The sequence below is a fragment of the Epinephelus lanceolatus genome, chromosome 20, assembly GCF_041903045.1.
Source record: "Epinephelus lanceolatus isolate andai-2023 chromosome 20, ASM4190304v1, whole genome shotgun sequence".
Lineage (NCBI taxonomy): Eukaryota > Metazoa > Chordata > Actinopteri > Perciformes > Serranidae > Epinephelus > Epinephelus lanceolatus.
In genome coordinates, this window is record NC_135753.1 from 26567609 (window position 1) to 26588964 (window position 21356).

General features: G+C 40.7%; 2 protein-coding genes and 1 pseudogene across 3 annotated transcripts; all 3 read left to right on the forward strand.

The window, feature by feature from the left end:
• The first annotated feature begins 608 nt into the window (after nt 1-608).
• On the forward strand, nt 609-3164 carry LOC117264494 (beta-1,4-galactosyltransferase 1-like). The gene is made up of 2 exons (XM_033638486.2): nt 609-1001; nt 2496-3164. The coding sequence occupies exons 1-2, from the start codon at nt 609-611 to the stop codon at nt 3162-3164; spliced, it is 1062 nt and encodes a 353-aa protein (XP_033494377.2).
• Nucleotides 3165-4431: 1267 nt separating this feature from the next.
• LOC117250570 (beta-1,4-galactosyltransferase 2-like) lies at nt 4432-8371 on the forward strand (annotated as a pseudogene). The gene is made up of 2 exons (XR_013488268.1): nt 4432-4826; nt 5297-8371. The product of XR_013488268.1 is annotated as a beta-1,4-galactosyltransferase 2-like (transcript).
• A 3403-nt stretch (nt 8372-11774) lies between these two features.
• LOC117264448 (beta-1,4-galactosyltransferase 1-like) lies at nt 11775-15505 on the forward strand. Its single transcript, XM_033638401.2, has 2 exons — nt 11775-12236; nt 14174-15505. The coding sequence occupies exons 1-2, from the start codon at nt 11844-11846 to the stop codon at nt 14843-14845; spliced, it is 1065 nt and encodes a 354-aa protein (XP_033494292.2). The 5' UTR covers nt 11775-11843; the 3' UTR covers nt 14846-15505.
• Nucleotides 15506-21356: the final 5851 nt, after the last annotated feature.

Here is a 21356-nt window from a genome sequence, read left to right on the forward strand (position 1 = left end):
CTGAGGTGAGGTGAGGCTGCGTGAGGTACTTATCCATAGTTGGTGTATTATCTACATGAGATGTCAGGGGGCAAGCTCCTTGTTTGAAGTGGCAACCACCACAGAAGCTAAGCAATGCACTGTGATGGGGGTTACAAAAGGCCTACCTTAAAAACCATTAATATCAGTCTAAGTGGACGCTATAGAGGAAATATTTTCACTGCTCGGATAACCCTTAGTAGAACTTCCATATTCCTACACGTCAGCTGATTAGGTCAAAAACAAAACCTCACTTTTCTAAAGATTTAAAAAAAGAAATCATACATGCTTTTGTTTTTCCCGGAGAAGAAATGAAAACATCTGCAAAAAAAGCGTCTGCAGTGAATATTCCTCTCACAAAGAAATGAGGCAGAGAGACAACTGGTGAAGGGCACTGCTGTACCTTATCAGCGTGAGCATCTCGTCCAACCTGAACAGGTTACGTAAAAAAGGAAGCTGCCCACAAGTAGATAAAACGTGTCTGGTTGCTGTCTTGGTTGGCACAACTTTGATTTGTCAAGAAAAATGCAGGCAGCTGAGCTGTACAAGAGTCGCTGAGAGGACCGTACTTAACGTCAAAGGAGGCAAATATGCTGAGAAAACTTTTTCACATCCTGGTCTTTTTTTCTCTTCTCAGTGTGGCATATTTTGTTGTGTTTCTATTTCACAGCAGAAACAGCACTTTATTTTTTTTTACAAAACCACAAAGTATGGAAAACGGAAACGACGCACTTTCCCAGTGGATTAAGGAACTTTTTAACCTGACGACTAAAGCTCCAAATGAAGGCCAAGAAAAGATACATGTGCCACGCACTATGAGCAAGACTTTGGGACCCTGCCCTGACACCCTTCCAAATCTTGTGGGTCCACTCTATGTGGAGTTTGATTCCACACGGACTTTGGACGATGTGAGAAAGGAGGTCGAATCTCATCTTCAGGAAGGCGGACAGCACAAACCACCAGACTGTATTGCCCAACAGAAGGTAGGTGAATAAAAGGAGAGGTGAACAAATAAATGTATAATTGGAGCAGTTTATCATGGTTGTGGATTCCTAACAAAGGGATTCCTTAAAGGGATGGTTTGGATTTTTTAAAGTGGGGTTGTATGAAGTATTTACCCAAAGTCAGCGTATTGCCTGCAGTAGATGGCGGTCGGCGCGCCACTAGTTTGGAGAAGCAGGCAGGAGTAGTGCCATGGAAGCTAAGCAATGTACTGCTGTGGATGGGGCCGGCAGCAAAAACGTATTTTAGCTACCAAGTAATTCAAAAAAAGCTGTGAAAAATGATTAATATCAGTTTCAAGTGTACACTATATTTAGAATGTTTTCACCACTTCACCTTGCCGCCACACAGCCCTTTCCGATAGGGAACTGAAGCCATTATCTATCCTCTCCTCAGATCCACCAGACTCCTTTGACAAACCCAATAACCTCACAGAAAACGGGAACCACTGATCTGCTACCTCAATAGGTGAATTTGTTTGTCTTAACAGTTTAAACCAGCAAAGGCAAGGCAGTGGACCAGCAACTCACTTGTCCTGCGAGGTTAAATTATGGTTTTGTCAAAGGAGTCCGGTGGCTTTGAAGAGAGCATACATGACAGCTGTAGTTCCCAGTCAGAAAGGACCATTTGATAGCAAATTAAAGTGGTGAAAATATTCTAAACATACTGGAAACCTAATATGAGATTCATTTTTTTAAGTGGGCCTTTATTGAGGTGGCTAAATTTTATGTTGCTGCTGCCCCCGTCCAAAGCAGTGCATTGCTTAATGTCTGTGGTGGTACTCCTGCCCAACACATTCTCACTCTGACCTTGTTACATATTGGCGTTTTTGTCACAGACTTTCCACGTCCACATACGACGTGCAAGGTACCCTGGGTGCGTTGGTTGTTGACGTTTTGGGACACTGTGCCAAATTCTGCCTGTTACATGCATTGTCTTCTTTCAAAATACCCTTCCATTTCAACACCCCGAATTGAGTTTTTTGGGGGAATGAACCCCACTCTCTCGGGTGAAATTCGATGTTCGTTGGACCCATCCACCACCCCTCCGCCCGCCCCAGTCAGACTTTCGCCACTTTAACTTTCGTCCTTGTCCTGCTCGTTTCCCCCTGACGCTGCTGGGCAGTGTCAAACTATAACGGCAACCGGCGGCATATCATGCCGACATTAAGGGACAGCTTTTTTTGTCTGACGCTGCAAGTCAGTGCCTAAGCGTGGGATTTCCATGACTTCGGAGTGGGACCTGGCTCTCGTGCCAGCTCCTCTAATTACACGTACTGTAGATAAGTACTTCACACAATCCCACTTCAAAAATCTTAACTATGTCTTTAATGATGATCTACATTTATGTAAAAGTAAACTTACTATCTATGTCTATGGATAAGCACCTCATACAAACCCACATCAAAAAATCTGTCCTTTGAATGACACTCTACATTTTATGTGAAAGTAAACTTTCTAATTTCACTCGTTCAGGTGGCGATCATCATCCCATTCAGAAATCGGCATGAGCACCTTAAGCACTGGCTGTATTACCTCCATCCTATTTTGATGCGACAGCAGTCGGACTACAGTGTGTATGTCATCAACCAGGATGGAGAGGGAGTGTTTAACCGGGCGAAACTGATGAACGCAGGCTACGCTGAAGCACTGAAGGAATATGATTTTGAGTGCTTTGTCTTCTCTGACGTAGATCTGGTTCCTATGGATGACCGTAACCTCTACAGATGTTTTGACAGTCCCAGACACTTGGCTGTGGCTATGGACAAATTCAACTTCCACTTACCCTATGACCACTACTTTGGTGGGGTTATTGCATTGTCCAAGGAGCAGTTCTTGAAGATTAATGGCTTCCCAAACACTTACTGGGGCTGGGGTGGTGAGGACGACGATATGTATAAGCGAATTATCCTCCGTGGAATGTCCATTTCTCGACCTGACATGGTGACAGGAAAGTACAGGATGGTCAAACATAAGAGAGACCTGCACAATGAAGCTAACCCAAGGAATCCTGACAAGCTGCACCAAACCCATTTGACCATGAATGAAGATGGGATTAATTCCTTAAAGTATACAGTCAAGGAGATTGTGAGGGATAAACTGTTCACTTATATCAATGTGGATATTCATGCTCCACCAAGCTGAATGAGGATCGAACCTGTGGATCTACTGTCTCAAACAAAAGGAGGTGAAACTGATGTGATTTTATGTCTTAACATCTCTGGGGATCAAGTTCTTTTGTCTATTATCATTGATTTTTTTTTTTTTTTAAGATCACTGAATATCATATGACAAAAAACACTACTGTACACCTTAGTTTTTGTATATTGTTTCTCATTTACACAATTATTCTAAATGTCATGATTCTGTGTGAAGACATTTGTCCCAACTGTATAATGCAGTAACAACTTATTTGTTTTGTTCAGTGATGCAGTGGCTGATGTTTCCTTTTCTTATTTTAAGATATTTACTGCTTTAAGTTATTTGTGTTTTTTTTTGTTTTGTTTTCTAACTGTGTTTCAGAAAATCAAGAAGGGCTGAAATAAAATGCATGGCCACCATGGTCCAACAGTGAGGTTGCCCATAGTATCAAAACTAAATTAGATTTATGGTGAGCACACTGGGAATGAGTTACAAACTACCAACACATTCTCACTCCGACCTCGTCACATATTGGCGTTTTGGCCATGGACTTTCCACATCCAGATACGACATGCAACGTACCCTGGGCGTGTTGGTTGTTGACATTCTGCCTGTTACATGCATTGTCTACTTTCAAAATACACTTCCGCTTTCACAGGAAGTTAACCATTTACATACAGTCTCTTTCAAAATAAATGCCCTACGTCAGTACAACACATAGATTGACCTTTTTTTTCCCCCCTCTAACAACTAAGGCACATGGTTAGGTTTAGAATTAAAGAATAGGATTTGGCTTTATAATCTTACAGGAGGCGTTCCCGTCCCAACTTTTTTGGATTGTGTTGCAGGCATCTAATTGAGAATGAGTGAAAATGTACAAAAACAAAAAGTATATCAGTTTGAACTTTTAAAATCTTGTCTTTCTACTGTAGTCAATTGAAAACAGGTAGAAAGGATCTGGAAAATCATTAAATTCTGTTTGTACTGTCTTACACAGCGTTTCAGCATTTTAGAATTTGGGTTTATACTATTACTATACTATACTATTAAAAGAACTATAATGACAGTATTGTACACTTTTAATTCAATTTATTGATTAGATTCTGGGAAACCCACGAGGAAACAAATCTTAAACACCATGATTAATACAGCAGGTATGAGGCCCAACCTGAACAGCTTACAGTAACAAGGAGGCTGCACCCAAAGAAAATAAAACTTGCCTGGCTGCTCTTTTGCTTGGAACATACTTGATTTGCCAAGAGAGGTTTGGGTAGAGGAGCTGTATGAGAGCTGCTGAGTGAGCAGTACTCAACGTCAAAGGAGGCAAAAATGCTGAAAAAGCTCTTTAACATCCTGGTCTTTTTTACTATCTTCAGTTTGGCATGTTTTATTGTGCTTCTATTCCACAGCCAAAACAACACTTTAATTTGTTTTACAAAGCCACAACATATGGCAAATGGAGACGACACACCTGAACATGTTCAACTGAGGACTACTGCAATCAAGACCCTGGGACCCTGCCCTGACACCCCTCCAAATCTTGTGGGTTCACTCCATGTAAAGCTTTATCCTAAACTGACTTTGGACGATGTGAGAAAGGAGGTCGGACCTCGTCTTCAAGAAGGAGGACGGCACAAACCACCAGACTGTATTGCCCAACAGAAGGTAGGTGAATAAATGGAGAGTAAAAATGAATAAATGAACAGAATAAAAACTAGAACAGTTTACCATGATTTTAGATACCTGAAATCAGTTTTCTGGCACACCTGTCTCGTTAGGTCTTGCCTGTTCCCTGAGTCTTCCTTTCACACCTGTTCTGTATTGGTCTTGTCTGCTCCATTCTTCTTGTCAGCCAATCCCTGTTTCACTCCTTTTGCCCATCTCTTCCTTCTCCAGCTGTGTCTCATTCTTGTGTTTATATACCTGTGTGTTTCCCTTTGTCCTGGGTCAGTCCGTCTGCGTACCTCTGCGTATCTTCTGCGTCCGTCTGTGTACCTTCTGTGTTCATCATTCCTGCCATCATGCATCCATCCCTGGTCTTCATGTCTTTTCCTGGTTGGTTTTAGTTTGGATTTTTGTTCTGCTCCCAGATGTTTTTTTGAGTTGCCTGTAACTTACTTATTTCACTTGTTTAGGTGGCGATCATCATCCCATTCAGAAATAGGCATGAGCACCTTAAGCACTGGCTGTATTACCTCCATCCTATTTTGATGCGACAGCAGTCGGACTACAGAGTGTATGTCATCAACCAGGATGGAGAGGGAGTGTTCAACAAGGCTAAACTGATGAATGCAGGCTACACTGAAACACTGAAGGATTACAATTTTGACTGCTTTGTCTTCTCTGACGTAGATATGATTCCTATGGACGACCGCAACCTCTACAGATGTTTTGATAATCCTCGACACTTGGCTGTGGCTGTAGATAAATTTAGGTTCAAGTTACCCTATAAAAACATCTTTGGTGGGGTGTGGTCATTGTCCAAGGAGCAGTTCTTGAAGATAAATGGCTACCCAAACACTTACTGGGGCTGGGGTGGTGAGGACGATGATATCTATAGGCGGATTATCTACAGTGGAATGTCCATTTCTTGACCTGACCCGGAGGTGGGAAAGTACAAGATGCTCAGACATAAGAGAGACTTGCACAACGAACCTAACCCAAGGAATCCTAACAAGCTGCACCAAACCTATTTGACCATGAATGAAGATGGGATTAATTCCTTAAACTACACAGTCAAGGAGATTGTGAAGGATACACTTTACACTTATATCACTGTGGATGTTGGGGTTCCACCAAGCTAAATGAGGACAGAACCTGTGGATCTGCTGGATTGATTCACTGGTGTCACAGTGTAAGGTGTGATTTTATGTTTTTAAAATCTTTGGGAATCCAGTTCATCCAGTCTGTCTCATTTAACCGAGGGCAGGTGTGTATCTTTGTGTTGAGTTACACAAACCTGTTCGCTTGTATTGTATGTTTCTCTAATTCATTCTAATCAGATGTAAAAGCACAATTACCCTTTAAATGAATTTGTGATGCATAGAGCCGACACAGTCTTATACCAACATCGTCACTTTGTCAGTAGACTTTTATGTACAGTGCCCTCCAAAAGTATTGGAACAGTGAGTCCAATTCATTTACTTTTGTTGTAGACTGAAAATATTTGGGTTTGACATCAAAAGATGAATATGAGACAAGAGATCAACATTTCAGCTTTTATTTCCAGGTATTTACATCTGGATCTGATACACAACTTAGAAGATAGCATTATTTGTAATGGAACACAAAATTTTTAGGTGAGCAAAAGTATTGGAACATATAAACTTAGAATAGATTAAAGTGAATGAGACTTAATATTTAGTTGCAAATCCTTTGCTTTCAATAACTGCATCAAGCCTGTGACCCATTGACATCACCAAACTTTTGCATTCTTCTTTTGTGATGCTTTTCCAGGCTTTCACCGCAGCCTCTTTCAGTTGTTGTTTGTTTTGGGGGGTTACTCCCTTCGGTCTCCTCTTCAGCAGGTAAAATGCATGCTCTATTGGGTTTAAGTCTGGAGACTGACTTGGCCAGTCTAAAACCTTCCACTTCTTGCCCCTGATGAACTCCTTTGTTGTTTTGGCAGTGTGTTTTGGGTCGTTATCTTGCTGCATGATGAAGGATCTCCCAATCAGTTTGGTTGCATCTTTCTTTAAATTAACAGACAGAATGTTTCTGTAGACTTCTGAGTTCATTTTGCTGCTGCCATCATGTGTTACATCATCAATGAAGATGAAAGAGCCCGTCCCAGAAGAAGCCATGCAAGCCCAAGCCATGACATTACCTCCACCGTGTTTCACAGATGAGCTTGTATGTTTGGGATCATGAGCAGATCCTTTCTTTCTCCAAACTTTCGCCTTTCCATCACTTTGGAAAAAGTTAATCTTTGTCTCATCAGTCCATAAAACTTTTTCCCAGAATTTTTGAGGCTCATCTCTGTACCTTTTGGCAAATTCCAGCCTGGCCTTCCTATTCTTCTTGCTAATGAGTGGTTTGCATCTTCTGGTGTAGCCTCTGTACTTTTGTTCATGAAGTCTTCTGCGAACAGTAGATTGTGATACCTTCACTCCTGCCCTCTGGAGGTTGTTGCTGATGTCACTAACAGTTGTTTTAGGGTCTTTCTTTACAGCTCTCACAATGTTTCTGTCATCAACTGCTGATGTTTTCCTTGGTCTACCTGTTCGACGTCTGTTGCTTAGTACACCAGTGGTTTCTTTCTTCTTCAGGACATTCCAAATGGTTGTACTGGCTATGGCCAATGTTTGTGCAATGGCTCTGATTGATTGTCCATCTTCTCTCAGATTCACAATTGCTTCTTTTTCACCCATAGACAGCTCTCTGGTTTTCATGTTGGTTCCACCTCTAAATGCAGTCTGCACAGGCAAAACCTATCGTACCCAATCTGAAAGTGAGCTCAGACATTCAGTGCTATTTATTGTTTGAATAATCAATGTAATTGGGAGACACCTGGGCAACAAAACACACCTGTCAGTCACATGTTCCAATACTTTTGCTCTCATGAAAAATGGGTGGGTTCAAACAAAAGGTGCTATCTTCTAAGTTGTGTATCAGATCCAGATGTAAATACCTGGAAATAAAAGCTGAAATGTTGATCTCTTGTCCCATATTCATCTTTTGATGTCAAACCCAAATATTTTCAGTCTACAACAAAAATAAAGGAATTGGCCTCACTGTTCCAATACTTTTGGAGGGCACTGTACATGATGTGCTATTTATTTTGTTACTTAGCCTGGGGCAGGTGTGTGTCTTGGGCCTCTAGTTTCGCAGACCGGCGTGCAAACCTGTGTGCGTGTATGTATTTGTTTGTGTGTCCATGTTAACTAAAGTGAATGTTTACTTCATTAATATAAAGTGCAGAATTTCTTTCAGTCCTTTATAGACTATCATTACTCTCAATATACAGCATGAAATGTTTTACATCAGTAATCTCTCATTGCCTTTACACATAATTCAGATGTAGAAACACAACTACCTTCTACAGGCGGACTCAAGATACATCTTGGGGAATGTTACTTCCAGCGCTGATTATTATGTATTCTAAGGATGAAATGGATGATACAGAAGCCAGACAACAGTATTAAATTTGCTCTGTAAATATGGGACATATAGGAAAGTAATGAAAGATGAAATAAATTGTGGAAAATTCATTTTGATGGTTGATGTTTACTTTTCTTTTTTGAAGATAGGTGATGTAAATTTCTCACTCCTGTTAATCGTCATTTTGATGAACAACAGATTAAACTCATGAGCACTAATAACGCTGCTTTGAGCTCAAGCGCAAGATATTCAAATAGAGATGCATGATATATATCGGACCAATAAATTGTCGACCGATAATGGGATATTTTTATAATTATGCATTAATCTGATAATTGAAATCATAGCTGATGAATAGCTGCGAAATACAAAGCTCAGCGGCCTTCACTGATTTAACAAGGGCAGCATCTACACAACCGACACAGTGGGTGGCAGCACATGTACCTTTAAACTTGGTTTGTGAGCTGCCAATGAACACAGAAGAAGAACAACAACAACTGCAGCATGCTGTCTAGAGGGCAAAACATGTTGCAGTGAGGACATCAGATCCAGAGGAATGGTGCGTTCGTTTTGTACTCGGAGGTCGGAAATTCCCAGTTCGCAGTCGGAAGTTTAAACTCAAACGCACCCTAAGATTGGGTTTCCAACTCGGAAACTCGGAGCAACCGCATCAACCTTACGAATTCAAGATGGCTGCTGGTCACATACATAGTGAGTAAACATTCTGCTAAAGTACTGTTTATAACAATTTTATCTTATTTGTCTTACATTAGGTCAGCCATAGCCATAGTACTGTTCAATTTTTTTCTGTGGGCATGTTGCCACGTTGTCTGTATGTGCAAAATACCACAGAGAGCATTGTTATCAACTGATATTGCTAACAGTGGCTACGGCTAGCCCAACGGTAGAACGGTAACGTCCATGTTTTTATCCGACTTGTCCACCGTTGTCAACTAGAATGCAAAAACTGTTGTCAACTCAGAGGTGACGTCATTCCCACTTCCGACTTCCAACCTCTGAGTACAAAACGAACGCACCAGAAGACAACAGGATTGCGCCAAGGGGCTGATCCCTGACCACCTGTGCCTGTTTAGACACAGCACTAAAGGACCGTCTCCACAGTGTTAGCATGAGCTAATTAGCAACAGCGGCTTACATCTGTTAACTATAAATTTGATACTGATTAAAAGTCATTTTACTCTCATATTTATTATGTTCATCTATAGTGTAGGGTTATATGGGGACGGGTGTTGAGGGTATTTGACAACACCCCAGAAAACCTCCCTCTTTTCACAGCCAAATGTTGGCAGGTATGAAGAGTCAGAACTAGGGATGCACCGATCCGATATCTGGATCAAATATCGGCCCCGATATCATCAAAAGAGATGGATCAGGTATCAGAAAATGCAACCTATACCTGAGGCGATCCTTTCCCTTTAAATCTATTGCGACGCGAGCTACGTCATACGTCATGGAGCGAAGGAGAGAATCTGCTGTGTGGAGGCATTTCACACTATTTCAACTGCTGTTGCACAATTGTTTATTTTTGTTAAAAATAAATAGTTCATCATTGCATTAATCTGTTTCATCTTGTTTCATTTTATCTTAGGAAAGAACTGTGTAGTCATCAATGCCTGATGCCTCTAGTCCTTTCTGTTCTACATGTAAAGTATAGCTTTTTAGGTCAACCATGGTATCGGATCGGTATCAGGTATCGGCTGATACTCAAAGCCACAGCATCGGGATCGGTATCGAAACTGATAAAGCTGGATTGGTGCATCTCTAGTCAGAACTGCTTTTCTTGTTTGTTGTGTTAACAGTAGTTATGTCGGTTTGATTTGGTTAGGTCAGGGCTATGGAGTATTAAATCATCCATATTTTCTCACCACACCTTAGCCTTTCTTACCCTCAGGTGTACATAAACTACACTACACTACACTTTAAAATACAAAAATGTGAAATTATTGGTTATCATTTCAGTTATCAGCCATGAGGAGCAGGTAATTATCGGTTCTTGTTATCAGTTGAAAAAAATCCACATCGTTTATGATTTTAATTCACACAGGTCAATGTCATTACACACAAACTGTACAGAGAAGATGGCTGCAATCCGTCCTCCTTTCCTGTTTTGGGTGACTGGCTGATTAAGAATAGTTTGTAGTGCAAGCTTCTACACCAGTAGTGTTGTTCAGCTAGGTTTCAACTGAAAACAATAAATGCAAAGTCTTTGCACTTATCAGACCTTTAATAGATCTTTAGTAGGATTTTTCGTCAATGACCTGACATATAGAAGAGCTCATTTCAGCTGTAGGGATTCTGTGACAAGAAATGAGACTGGTTGTGGTTACCTGCTGTTTAAAATCACTGGTATGCTCAAAGACGGGGCATGGGGTCTGTCTAGTTTCTGATGGACACCTTAGTGTTTATGTCTGCAGTATTTGCTGTATAACAGTTCATCAGTTTGATTTGGCTTTAGTCTGGAAGCTTTAACCAAATCCTCCCTGGTGAGTGTGGTGGAGGAGACGCATCAACCACATGCTTTTGTTGCCTAAACCCAATCAGATGCTTTAGTTGTTGGAGGAAAAGAAACATCAAGTCATGTTGTTGTACAGGCGTAGAGTGTTTATTTTGAAAGAGACTGTACATAAACATTAAATTTCCTGTAAAAACGGAAGTGAATTTTGTACAATGCATGTAACAGGCGGAACTTGATACATCAACAACCAATACATCCAGGATACCTTTCACATGGTATCTGACATGGAAAGTCCATGACCGAACGTCAACGTGTGACAAGGTGTGAGAATGTGCTGTTATTTTTTACCCTTCAGGGTGAAGATAAGAGGTTATCCAAGTCATCAGAGGAAGATCCAGGGCCCTGCAACAGTTGAGCATCTGTTGTCCGGTTGTACATTTGGTTGTTGTTGGGAGGGTCTGTTGCCAGTTCTTCCTTTTGCAGCTGTCCATGGCTGTTTGCTACCGAGTACAGGGGGTGAAGAGATGCTCTGCTCAGCGCCAAGCCCATTCAGTACAACCTTTTTATTTTGCAAAGCAGTGTGCCTTGGTATGTTTCGGTTATGACTTTCTAATCACAAAGCAAAGTACAAGTCTAACCTCTCCCCCTGTTTTAGTGTTCATCTTTGTTGTATGGTCTTGTATAAGTGTGACAAGAGTAACATCAATTCTTCAGAGATTTCAAAAATAATGTGTGCTTGTGTTTTTCTCCGAGTGTTTCAAACAAAGAAACTGAAATAGCCGTGGTTAGTTGCTGAACATAGACAACATTCCACAGGTGATGCTAAGACAGCTCGACATTTCCACTGAGCATTTCTCTCAAGACAGTTATGTCAAACCACCTCCAAATAAGCAAGTGAGACATTTGCTGAAGAGCACTGCTTTACCCAACCAGGGGGAGCGACTGGCTTAACAGGTTATGTAAAAAAGGAAGCTACCCCCAAGTCAATAAAACTTGTCTAGTTACTATTTTGGTTGAAACATATTTGACTTGCAAAGAGACACACAGGTAGCAGAGCTGTAAGAGAGCTGTTGAGTGGACAGTAGTTATAATCAGAGGAAGCAAAAATGCTGAAAAAACTCTTTAACATCCTGGTCTTTTTTTGTTTCCTCAGTATGGCGTGTTTTGCTGTGCTTCTATTCCACAGCAGAAACGGCGCTTTTTTTCTTTTTACAAAACCACAAAGTATGGAAAATGGAAATGACACACTTTCCCAGTGGATAAAAACACTTTTTAACCTGACAACTCAAGATCCAAATGCAGGCCGAGAAGGGACACAGATGTCACCGGTTACGATCAAGACTTTGGTACCCTGCCCTGACACCCCTCCAAATCTTCTGGGTCCAGTCCACGTGGAGTTTAATTCTACACGGACTCTGGATGAGGTGAGAGAGGAGGTTGGTTCTCCTCTTCGGTTAGGAGGATGGCACAAACCACCAGACTGTATCGCCCAACAGAAGGTAGGTGAATAAATGGAGAAACAAATGAATAAATGAACAGAATAATTGGATCAGTTTACCATGATTTCAGATTCCTGAAACAGGTGTCAAAACTTGAGTAAAAGAATTTCATGTACAGTATGTGCTATTTGTATAATGTTTGGATCAAAATAAAAAAACAAAAAATTGATTTTAAATTTTTTTGAAAGAGATCGCACTTCAAAGCAAAATTATGTGTTGCTTTTCCCCCTTTTGGAGTGGACGGGGGATCTAAAAGGGTTAAAACAAAGACCATATATATCATAAGTACTATATGAACTCATTTAAAAAAGAAATTAATTTCACCAAATTCTACTTTCTACTGCTAATATACTTGCTATTATTAAAAGAGTTATACGGATTTTACCACCAAAGCCTTAAAGGGATTGTTTGGATTTTTTCTAAAGTGTGGATGTACGAGGTACTGTCCATAGTTCAGACAGGCAGGGAGGAGTACTGCTATGGAAATCAAGCAAAGTACTACTGTGGCCAGGGCCGACAGCAAAACTTATCTGAACACCCTTGAAAAAGGCCGACCTTAATTAATAATATTTTTAGTGTACGCTATATTTTACAGTATTTTACAGTGATTTCTGACGGGAAATCTGAATCCATCTATGCTCTCTTCAAGGAGCATTGCACTCCATGACAACATGATTTTGCCAAGTGGGACATGCTCCTGGATCAACATCCCACATTGCGTTCCACGACCAATATTGCAGTCAACCAACTGCAGCCCTCTGACATCATCAGTCTGCTTTTCTGCATCATCAGTTTGTCCAATTTAACAAAATCCTAAATAACATTAAACAAAAACCTTGTAAATGTGTTTATTGCAGGAATTTGTAACTCACAACATTTATTATCCTCACTCTTTGTTAATGAATGGCTTACTTGTTAGCTTAGCCTACCTACCTAGCAAGCTAACTTGCTTATATTCTAGCCTTAGCTTGAAATGGTTCTTATTACAGGCTTGAGTTTTGTTTTGTCATACCTTGACTGTTTTGACGACTGCGTCTGTCGTCATCATCAGAAGCGTCATGTAGGCTAGCCTATATGAATTTGTTTGGACTATATTCCAGCCTATTGGCAAGTAGCTACCTTGCTACCTAGTTAGCAAGCTAACTCGCTAACCCTGCAGTAGCTGAAACGGTTTTTGTTCAGTGTTACTGATGATTTTGTTTTAATTGTACTAATTTCAATTTGGAAAACAAGGATTTCTGAAAGAAGCACAGGAGCAGCACAGTGATGATGTCAGAGGGCTGTGATTCATTGATTGCAATGTTGGCCCAGGCAGCAATGTGGGATGCTGATTCAGGAGCATGTCCTACTTGGCAAAATCTCCTTTGACTAATACAGTCATTTTACTTTGTAGAAGACGGGAACTGCTGATCTACTGCTGCCTCAGTTGGTTAATTTGTGTTATTGTGTGACTTTGGTTAATCTTAACTAACCATTTAAAACACCAAGGTCACACAATGACACAATCTGATAGATCGAGGCAGTGGAAGACCAGAAACTCACTTGTTTTGTGAAGAAAAATGATTGTTTGTCAAAGGAGTCTGGTGGCTTTGAAGAGAACATGATAATGGATTCAGTTCCCAGTCAGAAAGGGCCATTTGACAGAAAAATAAAACGGTGAAAATATTCCAAACATAGCGTACACTTGAATCAATATTTACTTTTTCAGGTTGGCCTTTTTTTAGACGGATAAAGTTTGTGTTGCTGCTGCTCGCCCCGACAGCAGTGCATTGCTTAACATCCATGGTGGCACTCCTGCCTGGTTCTCCAAACTGGGGTCGTGCCTACTGACATGTACTGTAGATAAGTATTTTATACAATCCCACTTAAAAAATCGGATTTCTACAATGATGATTTACATTTATGTGAAAGCAAACTTACGTATTTCATTTGTTTAGGTGGCGATCATCATCCCATTCAGAAATCGGCATGAGCACCTTAAGCACTGGCTGTATTACCTCCATCCTATTTTGATGCGACAGCAGTCGGACTACAGAGTGTATGTCATCAACCAGGATGGAGAGGGAGTGTTTAACCGGGCGAAACTGATGAACATAGGCCACGCTGAAGCACTGAAGGAATATGATTTTGACTGCTTTGTCTTCTCTGACATAGATCTGATTCCTATGGATGACCGTAACCTCTACAGATGTTTTGACAGTCCTCGACACTTGTCTGTGGCTGTAGATAAATTCAACTTCAGGTTACCCTATAAAACCATCTTTGGTGGGGTTAGTGCATTGTCCAAGAAGCAATTCTCAAAGGTTAACGGGTTCTCGAACACTTACTGGGGCTGGGGTGGTGAGGATGATGATCTTTATACGCGAATTACCCAACGTGGAATGACCATTTCCCGACCTGACATGGTGACAGGAAAGTACAGGATGATCAAACATAAGAGAGACCCGCACAATGAGAGTAACCCAAAGACTTACAGCAAACTGAGGCAAACCAGGCAGACCATGGATAAAGATGGGATTAATACCTTAAAGTACACAGTCAAGGAGATTGTGAAGGATAAACTGTACACGTATATTACTGTGGATGTTGGAGCTCCGGCAAAGGTGTAGACTCAAACAAAAGTAGGTGCAACTGATGTGAATTATGTTTGCACACTTGTATGCATGTGTAGTATGCGAGTATATGTGTGTGTGAATAAAGAGAATGCAATCTTTATGAATATTAAGTACAGAGATACTTTAAATCCTTGAATGACAATCACCTCTCTCAGAGTAGAGCATGAAATATTCTACATCTATACTTTAATCTGTCATTGCCTTTACACATAATTCAGATGTAGAAGATGTGGCTGATTTGAGTGTATTATAAGGACAAAAAATACACATGAAGTGGACAACACAGAGGACAGACCACAGTGTTTGGTTGGCCAATAATGTGGTGAAGAGGCCTTTATATTTCATTTATCATTTACACAATATTTTCTAAATTTCAGCATTTTTATTGAGACATATGTCTCTGCTCATTGTAAATACGAGACAGCCTGAAGAAAGTGATGAAATGAATAGGGACAATCCATTTTGGTGGCACTGGCTGATGTTTCCCTTTTCCAAAGATGGGTTCACTGCTTTAAGTTATTTATTGTAATTTGCAAAACTGATGTGATGGTTGTACCTTTGCTTTGAAAACTGTAAGAATGTTTTTAAAAACTAAGAACTGCAATAAAATGTATGGCCACAGCTAAATTAAATTTATGGTGAGCACACTGTGAATGAGTCACAAACTACTTAAAGCTGTCATTTTTTGAAAATTTGCTTGCAAGTTTGAATATCATCAATACACATAATTTACCATATAATCTCTCTATACTCAGCAGATCTCATCTTATTAGTATCGTAAATAAACATTTCATTATCCCTCTAACAATGGGACATTTTTGTGTCAATTACAGTTTTGATCTTTACTGGGGTTTATTCATTTTTGTACAGTTCATGTCAGGATTATGTTTTAATTTTCCTGGATGATATCAGGTATCATTTGGTAGAACCAGTTGCTATAACCAAAGTGAACGCAGGAGCAGCAGTAAAAAATAATCCAAAAACATCATATGTAATCGTAAAACAATGACAGAGAACATTTTAAAGCATGATAAGAACCTTACTTTGTCTTACTTTAAGTGCATTTTGAGGATAACATACTATTACTCAATTAAGTTTTAAATGCAGAAATTTGATTTGTAATGGAGTATTTTCACAGTGCGGTATTAATACTTTTACGTAAGTATAAAGGATCTGAATACTTCTTCCACCACTGAGCAAATAAAAAAAATGTTTTTACCTTTATTACACAGCTTTGCAGGAGGTGATGGGAGACTCATCATGTCTCACTGTAAAAAAATTTTTACAAAACTTGTGTTGGCAGGACACAAATTAATAAAAAAAAAGAGAGACATGTTTTAGTTTGGTGAGATTAACCTTCATGCCACCAACATATTTAACATACAAGGACTACTAATTGGGGTCCCTGAAACCCCCTTGAATAAGTGGCACATCCAGTTACAGTTGAACAGAAGAGGCCCGAGACTGGAGCCTTGGGGAACTCCACGTCATTCTTGTTCACTCAGATGTATAAATACCCATTGACAGAAAGTGGTCCCTGTCCTGCAGATAGAACCAGTTTGGGGCTGTGTCAGAAAGTCTCAGACATTTTTCCAGACTGTCTGGTCTGTCAGGAGTGTCAGGTCTGTCAACATGTTGACAGACCTGACATGCTTCTGGGGTATCCTGCCTCTGCTTTGCTTTGTTTGTCAAAGCACTTTGTAAACTGTTTTTTTCTTTTGTATTTCTCTTTCTATTGGTTTATAGAAGCAGTATGAACATATTTAAAAAAAATCCGGAACCAGATAAACATGAAGACCAGAAATACACTTCCGTTTTCACAGGAATATTACTCTTTACATACTGTGTCTTTCAAAATAAATGCACTACTTTTGGTACAACACTGCAAATGGATGTTTTTTTTCCTTTAACAACAAATGCATGTGGTTAGGTTTTGCCTATACACACACATGGTTGACTTTAGGCAACAAAAGCATGTAGTTGGGTTTCGGAAAAAAGAACAGGGTTTGGCTTTACAATCTTATGGGAAACGAACACAGCCCTCCCGGCAGAAGGTTGGTGGTTGTCGCCTCTGTAACTTTCGCTTTTGTCCTGTCAAGTTTCCCCCTGATGTTAACTATAATGCCAATCAGCCATGTATCATGCCGACATGAAAGGACGGCCTATTTTTGTTGATGTCTGACCCTGGAAGTCACCACCCAAGTGCCAGATTTTGATTACTTTGGAGTGAGACTGGGTAGCAGGTATAGTTGGAGGCCTCAGGGGTTTAAGAAATATGACCTCACACACCAGTTGTGGCAAACGGAATAACTCCTCCCCCTTCTGCTGGAATGCCAGTTGAAACATTGGACACTGAGATAAATAATATTAACATCTTAATATCTCAATATCATGTGCAGTTACCTTCCAAATCACATGTAATATCACATTTTACTTTTTTTTAATTACTTAAACCACTGTCATACTGGTACTAGGCACTTGTGTTAGCTTTTCTCCTTGTACACTTTACATTTATTACACTGCTGTTTTTGTTCTCATGGTGATGTAATTGTTGAGCAGTCTCTGGCACAATAATTTCTTTTGGGATTAATAAAGTTTTGTCTTTGTATGACAGCATTATTGGCAAAATATACTTTTCAAAAGTATCAAAAGTAAAATAAGTCATTTTGCAGTAAAATATTCCCTGTCAGTGGTTTACTATCAAATGTAATGTTTTTGGATTAATATTACTGCTGCATTAAGTGTATGTTGCATTTTACTGCTGCAGATGCTTAAAGAATAACTTTGGTATTTTTCAGCTTTGTTCCCTGGTTTCATCACATGTTTGTGTCTACGTGATTTATGGGAACAACAACTTCTGAAACTAGTCCATTATTGAGCGAGAGAGCAGCAGTCCGCAACAGTGTAACAGGGTGCAATGTAATCACTTGGGGCAACTGCCCGCCCTCAATGTATGTCTGGTAAAAGTGCTTGTTTTTGCCACAGACAGGGTATTATTTATTATTGGAAGTGTCTACCAACATTATGGAAGGGATTCTTACATAAACAGACATTTGTGTTAAAGAGAAGGATCCTTTTTGTGGAACCTGAAACATCCCCAAAATTGCTATCGCCAAAACCACCAGATTCTGGACTTTGAATGAAGTGTGTTTTACAATGATAAAATTATTGTTTATTAGTGGTGATTTCAAGGCTGTTTCTGGTTGAACAAAAAGGATCTTACTCTTTAACAAAAAGGTCCATCTCTGTGGGGATCCTTTTTATTTTGTCGGACACTCTGAATAACAATCTGAGCCTGTCAGTGGCAAAAGAAGCACTTTTGGAAGATGTGCATTGACGATGCACAATTGCCCCAAGTGGTTACATTGCAGCCTGTTTCACTGCTGCCAGCTGCAGTGGTCTCACTCAATACTGGACTGATATATACTGTTGGGTGGTTTAATCTACAAAGTGCATCATATTCTCTAAGATCTATATATATTTGTATCTATATGTTAGTAGCGTTGCTGTCCTGAGAGAACTATGCAACCACCAAATGTGTTACGCAACCACATTGACTTTTCATGAGCTCAAAAACAGCCCTGTTTTCAGCTTTCTGGTGATGCATTTTCCAGCTTTTCCAAGACGTTTTTAAAAACAGTTTGTTCATCTTAGGGCAGCACAGTGTTCCAGTGGTTAGCACTGTCACCTTGGGTTTGCATCTTCTCCCCATGTTGGTGTGTGTGTTCCAGGTTCTCCAGCTTTGTCCCACTTCTCCCCACGACCAGTGCCTTATGGATAATAAATGAATGAATGAATGAATGAATGAATGAGTGGTTTATCTTAAAATGAAGGAGAATTTTCTCAACAAATATCACCAGTTAAGGAGATACATGGTTTTTACTAGAAAAGACAGGCATAAAAAATTGTAATCTGAAAAGTAGCTGTAAGATGAACATTTGCTCCTGAGGTGCAGTGAAGTAAAAGTATAAAGTTGCATAAAAATGTGTTGTACTTAGTTACATTCCAACACTGCTGGTATTTACATACAAGTGTTATGTGGAAATAATTTAGGCAATCAGGACAAATACCTTGTGCATGTCACAAAAGTTTCAGCACAAATTTAGTTTAGTGAAATTAATCATTATTAATTCATTATTGAAGGCTAAATTCAAGCCATTGTACTGTGTATCAGGCCATTATCTCACTTCCCTGACCTTGTATCCGCAAAAGGGAACATCAGTTGCATTCATCTCGTGATTCATAATTCAATTGATATTCTATTTTGCTGCTCACAATGTCCAATTCAGTTTGGAACTTAATTAAACATCTTGTTTCCTGGCGTTTTGTTGTTTCAAAGTCAGAATTCTCCACTGTAGAGAAACACATGCCTGTTCATCCTTTATGGTTGTACCCCAGATTCACACTCAGCATCACACTGTGCCGTCTTCACGGTGTGCCGAACAGATCCGCCCATTCACAGAGTCAAAAGCTTGTCCGTTGAATTATTGACAAGTGAAACGATTACACAACATTGCCCTGAGAGGAACTCTGGCATCCTACGGGAGAGAGCGAGAGAAGTGAGGGAAGATGACGAGGACAAAGAGAAAAGGTGGAGGTAGTGGAGGAGGTGGCGGGGGCGGGGGGGGGGGGGGGCGTCCCATGAGGTCGTAGAGGTGAAACACGGTGGTGCAGAATGACCTTTTATATGAGGAATTGATGTGTTTAGAGGATGTGTGTTAAAGGTCAGAGCACTTTTGTTGATGCTCCTGTTGTTGTTTTTTGTCTATGACAAAAATATATTTGCATTTCAACTTGTAGGTTAGTGTGTGTGTGTGTGTGTGTGTGTGTGTGTTTTTATCTGTCAAAATGTTTTACTGCACCAGTTCAACTCCAATCACGTCTCTCACACACTGTGTCACCCCCCCCCCCCCCCCCCCAAACACTCGCCCATCCTCCTTCCTGCCCAGCCCCCTCTTTTCATTGGTTGACCTACTGGAGTTACTATGGGAACGGCTGTCGAGAGGCTGCCATGAGAAATGTGGGGTTTAGCTTTTGAATGGTGCTCAGGGCTCCATCATACACACACACACACACACACACACACGTTTATCAGGGCATGCAAACCCTACCTACCATCATGATATCATTTTTTAGAAGCAACAGTATGACCTTCACTCTACTCTCTCTGTGCTGGAGCTTTTCTCCACAAGCATCTGTTATTACAAAGCTTCTTGAATTGGTCTTTGAGAGTGGCTGTAGCCTGTGTGTTTGATCGTGGGTGGGAGTCAGGTCACAGGACTTTTATTAACGGGTGTGGGTGGGTGCAGCTTTGACTTCTTGCTTTAATGAGTCTTGTCTTCTTGTGTTACTGTGACGCTACATTTTAGCACACCATTACTGTTATTGCAACTTGTGGCTGCTGTTTATCATAAGTTATTATCGGCTAGCTAAAAGCTTTTTTAAAGAGCACCAAAGCCAAACAAACCTTCATTCACATTTATAATAAATGCTGTTCTCCCACTTTTCTTCTGCATTTCTTCCTTCCTCCTGTCCTCTCCTCTCTCCTCAGTGGCTTGTATAAGAACTTTGTTGTTCAGCTCAAACTAAATCCTCCTTGTCATGCCCTTATACCAGATTTATGCACCAAAACAAACACGCACACAAACATGGCTCACAATGAGGTTGAGTGTCCACATCCAGCACCCAAACAGCAGCAGCAGCAGCAGCAGATTAATGATGAGATCAGCCGACACACGCGCGCAAGCACGGACCATTCTCACTGTCAGCATCACTAGCTTTGATCTGGTGGGCTGGGACAAGTGAGTGTTATGGTCTTACGTAAGGCTTTTACATAAACCTCAGCGTGCAGAAACGGAGAGAGGGAGCTGGATGGAGAGGGAGGGGGGTTTGCTGCACCATTACAAAGGGGATTCGCACTGCACCAAATCCTCCTCCCACTACACATGCATGCGCACCCACACCACAACAACATACAAGCTTTCTCTAGCAACATGTGTCCTCCTCGAAACAATGAGACCCTCCCTTTCATCTATATTCAGGACACACACATACACACACACAGGTTCCAAATCCACATGCATCAGCTGCCTGTCTTTGTCATCATATCGGCTGTCTGTCCCTGTCTCTATGTGTCTTTTCCCACGAGGGACCCACAGCAGACAATGACACATCCATCAGGCTTTCATCTCAGGGATCAATAAAATGTATTGATAACCTCTTACTCCCAAGCCAAGCAGCTCTCTCTCCAAGTGCGACACCACAACACAAACGCCACACGCTGCACATCAACAAAAGCATCTCTGTTTCTCACCCTCTCTCCCACCCAGCCTACTCCTTGGGGATTAAAGTCACCAGGATGTGTGTGGGGGGGGGGGGAACAGAGGAGGGTGAGCTGATGAGAGAGGGGCTCTATCTGGTGTTGCTCCAATTATACAAGCACACAAAGCCTCTGACATTTCAGTGTATGGATTTTTGTCTGAATGTAGTTACAAAGAGTCGGGAC